General features: G+C 42.1%; 1 protein-coding gene across 4 annotated transcripts in view; it reads left to right on the top strand.

Moving 5' to 3' along the window:
* The first annotated feature begins 3,191 nt into the window (after positions 1-3,191).
* ATF1 (activating transcription factor 1) overlaps positions 3,192-13,665 on the top strand; it is a 55,880-nt gene continuing 45,406 nt past the window's right edge. The window contains exons 1-2 of one of the 4 annotated variants that reach the window (XM_075551687.1): positions 3,192-3,458; positions 6,838-6,931. In XM_075551687.1, coding sequence (XP_075407802.1) covers positions 6,839-6,931 — 93 coding nt within the window. In that variant the 5' untranslated portion in view covers positions 3,192-3,458; position 6,838. Of the gene's footprint in view, positions 3,459-3,745; positions 4,005-6,837; positions 6,932-13,665 lie in introns of those variants that run through there. The other 3 variants (XM_075551689.1, XM_075551686.1, XM_075551688.1) reach the window with 3 other exon arrangements.

Raw genomic sequence — 13,665 nt, 5'->3', positions numbered from 1 at the left:
ACCACTCCTACCCACCCACCTGCCACACACACACAGAATAATTGAATTGAATCTTTTACTTACCTTTAAAAAAAAAGTTCATTTATTCATTGTTTCATGTATAGCAAAATTAAATGTCAAAAAGTGCCTTCTGGGAAAAAAAAGTACCTTCTATACACATACACGCAAATCTGCATGTATGGGTTGGTGGTCCTGTCCCCTAAAGATCAAGGTGCACATCAGTTTTACAGTATCAATTATTGTACAAACTTTACTGAAAAGGAAGCACTTAGTGAACTCCTTCAAGACCCATTTGCTAATGACGCTGTCTGGGCTGGCCAGTTTTCCATGCTTAAGGCCAGCTTTCTCGCTCGTTCGCCAGTGAGATTCACCTTTTCTCAAATTTCCGTGGAGGAAGACTGTGATTGCCCAGCTTGGGTGAGGCACCCATTGTTGTATCTATGAATGATTCACTGTGAGGAGTTCCTGTAAAAAGTGGGGTGGGTTGTCCACTCCCCCAGGGCTTTACCAAAACGATAGGTTTGATTCCAGTTTAGATGACATGAGGCAGAGCTCGCTTCTCGCAGATAACCCTGTCTCAGGAGTGATACTTGAAAGAGGGCAATTGTAATTTATATAGTCAATTCTTGCAGGGATTTAGAAGTGGTGGTGGTCCCTCCCTGTTGAGTATGGATGGCCAAAAAGAACAAACACCCACAAAAATCAAAACACAAGTAAACCTGTTTTGTAGACCCCAGTGGCTCCACCTATTAGTTGGAAATCATTTCTGATTTGAGAGGTGCGCTGTGCCAGACACTGTTTCAAAGCTTTTAAGCCTACCACTTTAGTTCAGTCCCTGTGTTAACTCGCGAGGCTTCTCTGACCGGGTAGCCTAGTGTTTTTCCGTGAGCTTTCTAGTGGTTACATGAAAATGTACCCAGTGCTGGGTACAGCTCTCTATTCAACCCCGTCTACAAAGTCCTTTAGGGTAGGTAGCATATGGAGCCATTTCCTAATTAAAAAGTGTGTCAAAAGAGCCAAAGAGGTGCTACTGTAGGCTTTGCCTGTTTGTTTTAAAACAATTACTATGGAATCTTGAAAGTTAGGTTGGTTTCATTTTATTTCCTCTCTTCTTTTTTTTTTTTTTACTCTCTTCTAAAGTCAAATACTTACCCAGCTGTAAATTCCTCACTATTTGGATAGAATTGTGTGCAGCAAAACCAGGACCTCTGTCTCTCGTTTTATTGTACTTTTTCCCCTCTTCTTTCTTCATCTACAGTCCTTTATTCCTCACAATTCAGCAGAGTGGCAGAAATAGCTTGACATTTCCACGAGAAAGGTAAAAGTGGGACAAGCTTGAATGGCAGTGTTGTGTAAGTATTTGCTTTACACTCAAGATGCTTTACAGGTGGAGGTGATGAAGATGTACCATACACATTTGGAAGGTTTTGTGTTTCGGTAAAATCTCAAGCTTTTTGGGATGTCTCCCCATTTTCAGTTTCCCCTTTACTGGAGAATATAGCGGGGAGGGGGCATCAAACATAAAATAACACCAAACTATTTTAATAACCAGCCTTTTGGCCACAGGCATTCTGGATTCCAGATTAACTGACACTGAATTTTGAAAATCAGCCAAGGCCCCTGATTATCAGGGCCATTGCTTTCAAGTGACATGGTATTTTTTATTCCGATCTTGGGAAGCAGACTGTCATTCTCCCAATGTTGACAATGAAGATTTACACTCAAAGAGGTTGGGTAATTTGCTTAATCAAACACCTGATTATTCTGATGAGAGCAAAATCAGGGAAGCCACCTGTTCTAGCTTATTCTTGTCTTTGTTTGCTGACTGAATGGCAATGGCTGAATGCTAGCAAGCTTTCAAGCATGTTTGGCACAGAATGTTCACAACAATTTTAAACCACATTATTTAAATTTGGCCCAAAGGGTCAAAAATAGTAAGGGCTCTCACCATGGAACCAACTTGAATAGTACTGATTTAACTAGTCAAATAGGAGCATTGGTGCCCAGTGGTGACGGTTGGGCTGTCATCACAAGGCCAGCAGTCGGAAACCACCGGGGAGACCCACAGGGGCAGTTCTACTCTGTCCTACAGAAGGGGAGGGGGGCAGGGCGGGGGGGGGGGGGCTCTGAGTCCTCACTGACTTGATAGCAGTGGGCTTTTAACTAGTAAAATGCCACAAAGGTTTTGGAACTTTTGGTCACGTGTACACTACAGGTTGAAGGGTCCCTCGGTGGCCCTGTGGATTATGAATTGGTTTAACAAGGTCATCCATACAAATTCCCAGCCACTCTTCCTGAAAAAGATTGTCTTGGAAATGGGAGTTCCATTCTGTCTAGTCAGAAGCCACTGGAAGGCAGCACAGGTTTGGTTTTAGAATACAATGTTACCATTTAGTAACATTTCACAATGAATAAAAAATCCAGAATAAAGTACTCCTTCTGCAGATTAAGTGGCTAGAAATACGCTAAAAAATAATTCTAAAATTTTGTATTGTATGAAAATGACTGCCCTAACGTTTTGCTCAGTTGACTAGTTGGGAAATGTGTGCTTCCGCATCTCTGAGAAACACCTCACCTTACTGGCATTTTACCTTTTTTTAAAAGAAAAGTTTTATCGGCACTTAATACCCACATAATTCTTTTGGGAGGCAGTCTTAAGTGTAAACGTTTTACTGTACATGAATGATAACGCTATCTTTTTTCTATAGCGCCCAACGTATGGGTGAACTAAGAGGAGCTTTGGTGGTGCCGTGATTACAATGCTGTTGCAAACCGAAAGGTCCCCTGCAAGGGAGAAACATCCTCGGTCCTATTATAGCATTGCCGTGAGCACGGTAGTGGGTTCAATTTTTTGTTTTTAGTGAAACGGAAGTAAAGCTTCCACCCTTCGAAGTTACTTTTCTCATTACAAGAAACAGCGCGCACGAGTTCGAGGGTGACCGCTCTCTTCCTGGTCACCAAACCCACCAGTGGATGAGGTCCTCCAGCAGCGGACGTGCAAGAGGAAGAGGAGGAAAAGGTTTAAATCCTGAGGCCAAAACGGAAAGCCAGGCTGGGAGCGGCGGAATCCGCACTTCCGGGAAAGCCCGCACAAGATGGCGGCGCGTCACGTGAGCAGCGTGCTGACGTAGGACGGCGGCCCGCACGGAGGGACCGCCTACCCTTCCCGTCCCCGCCCCCCCACGCTCACTGACACTGTTTTGCCCCCCTCCCCTCCCCCGCCCTCGGCCCGGAGTCGATCATGCCGCTCGCGGCGGCCCTGACCGCCGAGGAAACGGGACCCTAGGACCGTAGGCGGCTACGGGAGGCCGCTGCTCCCCGCCCCGCCAGCCCCCAGAGAGCGAGAGAGGCACGCCCCGCCGCGTGAGGGGCTGGGGGAGGGGCGGGGAACTCGGACCCACCCCGAGAAGGGGGAGTGGAAGTTCCCGCCCCAGACAGCGGCGAGGCGGCAGCCGCAGGTAAGTAAGTAGGGGGGGGTGCGGGGGGGGACGTGCCGCAGTGGCCGTGACGGGAGAGGGCGCGGGGACGCGGCGCCGGCGGGCACGCAGGGTCGGGGTGCGCGCCGGGACGGGGGTCGCGCGCCGGGCCGCCGCGGGGGAGGGGCGCGGAGGAAAGGGGAGGGGCCGCCGCGGGGCTGCCCACGGTTCCCTGGTCGGGCGCGTTTCCGGCGTGCGCGCGGCCGCGGCTCGCGCCTTCCTCTTCCTCGTCGTCGTTCTCCGCCGGGCGTGATTCAGTCATCGCGCCGCCCCCTCCCCCAGTGAAAATAAACCCGAGAGCCCCGCCGCGGCCCTGCGTTAGTGTCACGACTGGTCCTCCACGGTCCCCTGGAGGTCTCGGGGCTGGGCCGGGAGGCGGCGTGGCCTTGGCCCGCCAAGCGGACCCCGACTCCTGAAGCAAACGCGCCGCGCGCGCCGGAAGTCCCCGCGGGGTCAGCCGAGGGGGCGGGAAGAGCCAGTACGCCCGAGGAGCTTGCATTTCCGCGAGGACCCAGCAGTAATGCGAAGGTTCGAGGGGTGGGCGAGAAAGAGCGTTTGGAGAGCTTTGGGCCCAGCAAGGAGGGGCCGAGCTCTGGACAAGTGGTCACAATCGATGACACCCTCTCCTTCCTTCCTCCGCATATAATAAACTAAACGTAGTTATCACCGGCGCGCGGCCATGCAGCCTCATCGCTCTAAAGTTCTCCTCGATGCCCAGCGACGTGGACATCGTTCTGATTGCGTTTGCAGAGCGTTGGGCCCCAAACAGTCACCCGATACAATTCTGTGGCAAATGGAGCATAGATTGACAGGCATCTTTGTAAAAGCAGACCCCGTGTGTAACCAGCCTTTCTACAGGACGAATATGTTCACAAGATGCAGTTTGCCGCGAAAGTTTTGTTACCAACAAAACGTGCAGTTCTATTAAAATGCTATTAAGACCCCAGATCACACAACCACTTTATTGTAACATCTCCTTTAAAGTCAGTGCAGTTGTCGGGAAGCCGAATAAAGAGGCTTGGCTCTTTATTTTCTCTAGTTCCCTTCTGGTCAGGTTTGAGCTGAGCTGTGGGCAGTAGTGCTGTGTTACCAGTAGGTGGTAGTGTCTTCTGAAAATACCTTTTTCACAAGTCATCCCACTTGTTTACAGTGAATTTCCAGCTGTATTTTTTTTTAATGATGTCAGAGTGTAGAGCTTTACTTGCTCACTTTACACCCCTCCCCCAAGGTGGTGTTTCTAAATGGAAATGAAGATGAACGATCTGGTAAAAACTTGCTTGATACACATGAAAATGGCGCGCAAAAACGCTTTCAGTAAAAATGCCTAGGCAACAGCTGTAAATACAAGGTCTGCAGTTCGAAACCACCAGCCACTCGGAGGGAGGAAGAAAAGGCTTTCTACTGCCAGAAAGATTTAGTCTCAGAAACCCACAAGGGCAGTTCTACTCTCCTACAGGGTTGCTCTGAGTCGGCATTGGCTCGATGGAAGTGAATTTGGTTTTGGAGTGGAGTCTTCCTCTTTGGAGTAAGTGTTGGTTTCAGGTCTTGCAATCACAGTAAATGATTGCGTAAACTCCACAGTAAATGATGATTCCTTTGAGCTTCAATTCACCATAACAGTTAATTATTTATTAAAAGCTATTAGTGTAGCGCTAATGAATGTACCTTTGGCGGAGGCGGGCAGCTTTTCTCCACAGAGCCATCCGTTTCCGAACACTCCTGCTGCCAGTGAGACCTCATCATGCCATTATTTCACAGAACATCCCCATGGACCCTGCAGGGGACGCCACGCTGCCCACAGCTTCAGCTTGGGGTTTTCTCTGTTTACTCTGGAGCCCATTGCACCTACAGGGCTCCTGAAAGAATAAGAAATATATTAAAAGCGGAAGACCACTGTAGGAGCTGATTTTATAAATTTTTCTTAACGATTAAAAAAAAAACAAACCCAAAACCCGGCTTCAGTACTGATGTTAAACATGAATTTTTGTTTTTCTCAAAAAGAAGCATGTATTTACAGGCAGGCTTCAAATGCTCATGGAAATATGGAATAAGAAGATAAATGGATTTTTCCATGAACTTTTGAAGCCCCCCTCATGGCTTAAACTTGATGAGAAATTAAGTCAAGTGTGGTCAGATCATCTCCTTGCCCTCTCTCATTCCCTTGCATATAACCACAGAGACTTGAAGTCTACCCAGTTTTTTTAAAAACCAATCTCTCTTAGGACTGCTTCTTTCATTTGATAGATTTGATCCCTTGTAGCTCCTTTATTCTCACTCTGACCCAGCCAGCCTACTGCAGTTGATTCTCTACAGCAGTGGCTCTCAACTTTCTTAATGCTGAGACCCTTTCATACAGTTCCTCATGTGGTGGTGACCACCAACTATAACATTATTTTTGTTGTTACTTTATAACTGTAATTTTGCTACTGTTATGAATTGGGCAACCCCTGTGAAAGAGTCATTCTGCCCCCAAAGGGGTTGTGGTGACCACAGGTTGAGAACTACTGATCTAGATCTTTAGACTCTCCTCTCATAGAGTTTGATGTTGCTTAGTTCAACTTTTACTCAATAGATGATATAAAACTACATGTACACTTAGGAAGTTTTCTGTAGACTGGAGAAAGAAATGCTTGTGTCCATGGACAAGGAGACTAGTGTCGTACTTAGTGTGATGTTCACGTAGTTCAAAATTCGAAAAGATAATGCAAGGAAAAGCCAACCTCTTTCTACTAGTTCTCTTCTATCGAGGCTTCCAATTACCAATATGTGCACAATTGTATTTGCAAACTGTACATATTCTATAATGCTTTCATTTACCTTCCCCCCCTGATGTTTTTAGCCTGAGAAGTTTATTCTGTACAGTCTTTTCAAACATTTTATAGTGGTTTGGGTGACAGTTTACAGAGGTTACTTAATAATGTATATAGGAGACAGATGTGGCTATCTGATTCTAAAAGATTGACAGTCTCAGAAACGTCTATACAGGGTCACTAAGAATTGGAATCAACTTGGTGGCAGTGCATGGGTCAACACTTTTTATTTTAATAAATTATTTTTTGGTGGCTTTTACAGCTCTTAAAACAACCAGGGTCAACACTTTTTCCACATTTTATTTCCTGACATGAATTGCTGACTCTTTATTTTCCATTTATTTAAAATCTTTTAATTGGCTTCTACACACCCAGAGCAGAGTTGTGGGGACCTAACTCAACTGATTAAATTAAATTGGGCCCAGAGCACAGCATGAAAAGCTTGTCTTATTCCTCTGAAAAAGTATGTGTGTTAAGAAATGGTTTATGGTTTTCTTGAAAATGCAGTTAGAAAGCAACTTTTAACTGTCTTCCCTCACTGTCTTTTATAGCATGGAAGATTCCCACAAGAATAACACTTCAGAGACAGCAGGTCAATCCAGTTCAGCTGTTCAGGGAGCCCGCATCGCTCACATTGCTCAACAGGTAAAGCAGGGAACAGCCAAAATAGGGAGCCAATTAAGAGTATCTGGATGCAGACTAATCTGTTCTTTAATTACTAAATGTTTAAAAAGAGAACCAAGAAAAAAAGGTGGTAGCTGTTTATTAAAAACAACAACCCCCAAATGGCAGGAAGGTGGATTTGATTTCTCTGTTGTCAGGGTCACCTGGTTTTCCTTTACAGAAAGTACATTTTGTGTTGTCTTAATACATACATATACTTCAAAGCTTGGAACAGTAGAATTTATTTTGTATGGGACATGATTTCTTTTGATTATTTTATTATTTTATTATTTTTTAGACTAGTTTATTACTAATTCAGAAAAACATGAAAAATCAGTTGACTCTGAGTTCATTTGGAACAGATTAATAGGTTCAGGGAGGTAGACTCTTTATCATGGCCATAATAGAATATAACTTGCCAACCTAAAAATAGATACTTACTAGAAATTAAAAATTGACAGGCATGCATACCGTAGAGCTGCTGGTGTGTTTTTATACAGCAAATGTGTTTAAATATTTTGACAACATACACGTATGTAATATTGTAAAGTGTGTTACTCTGTTGGTTGAGTTCCTCTCTAATCAGAGTAATTCATTTTAGCACTTTTGGGGGGTTAATTATTTCTTAGGACTTGGAAGCACTAGTTTGCAACCATTAAAACAGATTTGCCATGGTATTGGTTGCTGGCTTTTAGCTTCCTGGATCCAAGGCTACCAAGGTTTTAATTCTCCTTATGAATGTGAACTAAGGTTAGATTTTTAAGACAGAATATTTCAGTTAGGACAGTTTTCAGAATGTAACAATCAGGATTGTTTGACTCTCTGTTCTTCTGTCTTTTCATTGAGTCACTTAGACCATAGAGAATGTCTTCATGGGGGCACACAGACAATTTTAAGAAACTCATTGGTTAAAAAAGAAAGAAACTCATTGGTGCCTGCTCTCTGGAGAGCAGGGTTGGACGGTGAAGAACTACACACTTTTATAGGGAAATGTGTATGTTTTAACCATGTGTTCATAGGAATAACACAATCCATGGTGACAGGAGAACCTTGCAAGGACATTGAGTTACTTACTGTGGCTCCTCTAGCCAAAGTCACAAACTCCCACCAAATGATCTTTCCCTCCAAGGGTCTGGGAAGAAGGTAGTGAAATACTGATAGGATTCACCTGTGAGTAATTGTAAACAAGATTCCCTAGAGTGGGTCCTGCTATGTTTAAAACGAACCCTCTGAGAAGCAGGAGGAGGGATCTCATTACCAGCAAGAACCAGAGTGGAGCACAGCCTCTGTGCCGTGAACCTCCTGGATCCAGATGCCAGCTGTACCATTAGAGGAGCAGCCGCAGATCCAGGAGCCCGAGCATCGAACAAAGTGCTGGACTTAAGCTGAGTGCTTCTGTACAGGAGGCTGGTTTGTGGAGTAGGGTGCCTCTGGACATTCAGTTGGGGAAATTGGACTTTCTGTCTCACTGAAGAGGAGCTAAATACCTTTACGCTAAGCTTTCTTGGAGTCGGGTGCCTCTGGGCACTTACTTAATTTAGGGAAGCTGGGTTTGCCGACCCATGAAGCTTTAAGCTGAATACCTTCGAGTGGTATTCCCTGTGGGCATGTATTAGTTGACAGAACGCTCTACCACATCTCGATAAACACCTCAACCCTGAGCATCTCTCGCTGGCATTACAGTTTGTTAGCTTCCTTAATAAACCCCTTAATCGTGAATTTTGTCTGTGAGTTCTGTGTAGCTATTGCTGTGGATTTTAGTGATTATAGAAGTGAAACAGCATTAAGACAGTGCAAAGCTAGTCTGGCTAGACCAGAGGATGTTCACTGGTACAGATAGGAGCTGGAAACACAGGGAATCCAGGGCGGATGATTCCTTCAGGACCAAGAGTGGGAGGAGCGATACTGGGAGGGTAGAGGGAGAGTGGATTGGAAAGAGGGAACTGATTACAGGGATCTACATGTGACCTCCTCCCTGGGGGATGGACAGCAGAAAAGTGGGTGAAGGGAGACGTCGGACAGGACAAGATAGGACAAAATAATTTATAAATTATCAAGGGCCTATGAGGGAGGGGGGAGCAAGAGGGAGGGGAAAAAATGAGGACCTGATGCTGGGGGCTTAAGTGGAGAGCAAATGTTTTGAGAATGATGAGGGCAGTGAATGTACAGATGTGCTTTAAACAATTGATGTATGTATGGAATGTGATAAGAGTTGTATGACCCCCTAATAAAACAATGGGAAAAAAAAGACAGTGCTGGACACAGTGGGTGAAATGTCTACCGAAGCCTCTTCTGGGATTTGGATAGAAATTGCATTACACTTAAGTATTGATTAACTTGTTTTATAGATCAATATGGGAGATGTGCCATTTTTGCTGTGCTTAATCTTTCCATCTGTGAATATAATTAAGTCTCTCCAACTATAACTCTTTTTTTCATAGTATTTCACATTTTTCAGCATTTCAGAACTTAATGCATGTTTTATTTATACATATACAGATTTTTTGAATAATTCTAAATGGTATTATAAATGATACTGCGTTGATTTTACACTTACTAGAAATGCAGTAAAAAAAAGAAATGCAGTTGATTTCTATGTATTGATCTTGTGTGTCTGGTGACCTTGCTGAGCTCACAATTTTTAGGAGGGTTCTTTTTGGGGTGGAGTGGAGTAGAGTCATTTAAATTGTGTACACAGTTATGTCTTCTACATTAAGAGACTTTATTTCTTAATTTTCAACTGTTTGCCTTTCATTTCTTTTCCTTGCCTTATTGCTCTGGCTGAGTCAGACTTGACTTGCTGGCAATGAGATTTTATTTTTAAATAGGATTTCAAGATAGATCAATGAACAGGGATTATAATAATTGAAAGTTAGAAAAAAAATCGAAAGAGGGTGAGCTTTCTCATAGTAGGGGTGTCAGTGATGGGATTAAATGATGTAAGTGCTGACGCTTAGTCTGCAGGCCTGTGACAGGACAATGCCATAATCAGGCTTTTTTCCAAAATCAGATAGCAAGTAGATGCAGGCCTGTGACAGGACAATGCCATAATCAGGCTTTTTTCCAAAATCAGATAGCAAGTAGATTTGCTAGATAGTGATTAACTTATTTTAAGACAAACATTTCCTGAGAATGTATAGTACTGACATTTCTTAGGACTATTACATACAAATCAAGCGGAATTGTTTTAACATGGTGAATTAGATAAATTGAAAAGTTTGCTCTCTGCAGCAGTGTGTTTTCTGACCATATCCTCTACCTTCCTCAGGCCGCGACTCTTTCATACTGTGTCTCATGTTGTGGTGACCCCCCAACCATAAAATTATTTTTATGTTGCTACTTCATAACTGTAATTTTGCTACTGTTAGGAATGGGGCGACCCCTGTGAAGGGGTCATTCGACCCCCAAAGGGGTCTCAGTTGAGAACTGCTGTTATATACTATGCTTCAGATAACTGTGCCCTGACCCCTCTGGGAGTGAGATAGGACTGCCTGCATCTGCGCGCCCACAGAGGAAAGAGCTCCTTAGTTAGCAGGAGCAAGAATTGGGTCTAGTCTCAAATGATCTCTCTTTGCTAGTTTTGAGTTTTTATAAAAGGGTATTAGGTTTTTCTAAAACATGTTTATCAGTTGATATGATCATGTGATTTTTTTCTTCTGTAACTTCTTTATCTGTTATAGGTTATATTTAAATTTTGGATCTTGAACCAGCTTTGTATGAAGAATTGTTTTTTTCTTTTACAGTGATGGTTTTGATTTGCTAACATGCTAACATTTTGTTGAAGATTTTTGTAGCTAAACTCCTGAGATACATAGATTTTCTTTTTTTGTAATGTCTTAGACTTTATAGAATGAGTTGGGGAATATATCCTCCATTTCCTGTGAACGAGCTTGTATGGAATTGACGTTAATTCTTAAAATGTTTGGTAAAATTCTCCAGTGGAAGCCTTCTGGACTTGGAAATTTCTTTTATGAGAACTTGCTCAATTACAGATTGTGTTTCTTTAGTGATTGTAGAACTAAGGCTAACGGTTTCATCTGATTGAGGTTTTGTAACTTGTGATTATTTAGGCATTGGCCCACATTTCTTTTGAGGTGTTAACATTTATAAATGTAGAGTTACTTGTAGTATTCTCTGATTACTCATATAATTCAGTTGTTCTTAACCTTCCTCATGCCGCGACCCTTTCATACAGTGACTCACATGGTGACCCCAATCATAAAATTATTTCATTGCTACTTCATAACTATAATTTTGCTACTGTTATGAGTCGTCATGTAAGTGTCTGATAAGCAGGATGTATTTTCATTGTTACAAATTGAACATCATTAAAGCATAGTGATTAATCACAAAAACAGTGTCATTATACATTGTGAAATATTTATTTCTAGCTACAAATAAATGAAATTTTGTCTTGAAGCATAGGTAACAGTCTTAATATAACAAAAGTAAACTACCTTGCTACATTTTGTAACAGTATATGTAAAAAGCCAACATCAGTTGGAAGGCTGAGATAGCTTCTTTCTCACTAGAACAGAAATTCTCAGGACAGTCTTTGCAAGAGCACAACATCATCTTTCAGAACAAGTCTCCTTCTGTATTTAGACTTGATAACCAACAAGCTGGAAAACCTTGTTTCACAAAGATACATTGTTGGAAATGGAAGAAGGTGCAACACAGTCTCAGACAGAATAAGATATGACTGCAAACACTTGATCCAGAATTTTGTAAGTGGTAGAGAAATCAGTTCTGTGTTGCTGTTAAGAAGTTCAATGAACTCCTCTCATGCTAGCTCAGGAACATCTTCAACTTTAACTGGGAAGGGGCTTCTGGCAAGTGCAAATGGGTGTCAGGTAGATTTGGAAAGTATGATGAAATTTTTTTTTCGATGAAATTTTGTCTGCAAGTATGTGCAAGTGTTCTTTCACAGAAATTATCATTGTAATTCTTTTGTCTGGTTCAATGTCATGCTCCTCAAAGAAAGCAGATAAGGTAGGCAACATGTAAATTTTATTTTCATCCATTTTTAAATTTTTTTTGCCAAAGCTGAAGTTTCATTTGGAATGATGGGATCTTTTCAGACAAAATCAAGGCATGTTGCATTTGGTTCTTGCAGTGATAAATTTGAACTCATTCAAGATGGCAAAGATTTCAACCAAGTAAGCTATTTTTTGCAGTTCACTTTTATTGCTGAAAAGTGCTCGCTTTCTGATTAAAGACATTTTGAGTTCATCATGAAGCTTAAAAGCAAGTTTTAAAACGTCCTCTCGACAACCATTTCACTTCAGCATGAAATAGCAGAGCATTGTTTGGCACATCCAACTACTTGCACAGTTGCAAAAACAGTCGACTATTTAAAGTGCTTTTACCAAATTGATAGAACTTACGACGCTTTTCAATACTTCTTGTGACTCTTTTTTTTTTTTTTACTTCTTGTAACTCTTGTGGCAGCGTCTTCATTGCTGTTATTTGCTGATGAATCATACAGTGAGTTCCAGTGACTTTTGGTGACTCATTCAGCACCAAACATAATCCAGATCGATGTCCTAGCATAGCTGGAGCACCATCTGTGCAAACACCATAAACCTTTTCCCAAAAGATCTTATGCTTTTTCAGAAATGAACCGTGTCCAATACATCATGTGCAGTAGTTGTTTCAAGAGGTTTGCAAAAAAGAAACTCATCTTTAAAGTCACCATCATTAAAATACCTCACGTAAACCAGTAACTGAACAGTTTGTACTATCTATAGATTCATCCAGCTGGATGCTAAATATTGGAAGTAGAGCAGATTTAATTTCCTGGATTACCTGATCAAGAATCTCAGCAGACATGTCATCTAATCTTTTGCAGACAGTGTCATTAGATAAGGAAATTACACTCAATTTCATAACAAATTACTCTCTGATCATAATTTGAACAATGTCTTTGGCTGCTGGCAACAGTAAATGCTCAGCAATGGTGTGAGGTTTCAATAGTTCTGGTGATTCTGAATGCCACCAAATATGAAGCTTCAACAGCTGCTGTTTCATTTGTGGTCCTTATCACCAATGTTAAGTCTGGCTTTCTGGAGTCCAGCTTTGCTTCTAAAGTAGTTGGTATCATCGCTGGCAAAGCTCGTATGCTTGCTATCAAAATGGCATTTTAGTTTGTTCGGCTTCATAGATTTGGCTGATAGAACTTCACAACAAATAACACATTGCAGTTTCTCAATTCCTGCTGTAATTATTGAGGTAAAACCATATTGTAAAAAATCCTCACTATATTTTAATATTCTTCTCTACACGATCCATTGTCATGGGATAGTTTGCTAATGAAAATAATATATGATAACAGCTTTAATAATGCTAAGAGATGCTACATGACACAGTTCAGTCAATACCGTTCATTAAAGGTTCCTATGATTTACTATTCTCTGTTGTTTTTACATACCTGTTAACTATCACAAGGGGGCAGTATTCACATCAACCACAGCTGAATATAAAAAGACCAATCAGCATCCAGATTAAATTCCCATGGTATAGATATTATATGTATTTTTTTGCAGTAGTTGATAATTTTACAGTACTTTTTTACATTTACGCAGTAATTACAATTCATGAAGTGTCCTTTTACCTCCAATACTGTTACTTTCAACACAGTAGCTGCTTTCAACAGCAGCTGCTCTCTACATAGTAGCTGTTCTCTACACAGTAGTTGCTCTCTACACATGTGTGAC

Source organism: Tenrec ecaudatus, chromosome 6 (genome assembly GCF_050624435.1).
Source record: "Tenrec ecaudatus isolate mTenEca1 chromosome 6, mTenEca1.hap1, whole genome shotgun sequence".
NCBI classification, from domain to species: domain Eukaryota; kingdom Metazoa; phylum Chordata; class Mammalia; order Afrosoricida; family Tenrecidae; genus Tenrec; species Tenrec ecaudatus.
This window is presented reverse-complemented; position numbering and strand designations above follow the sequence as displayed.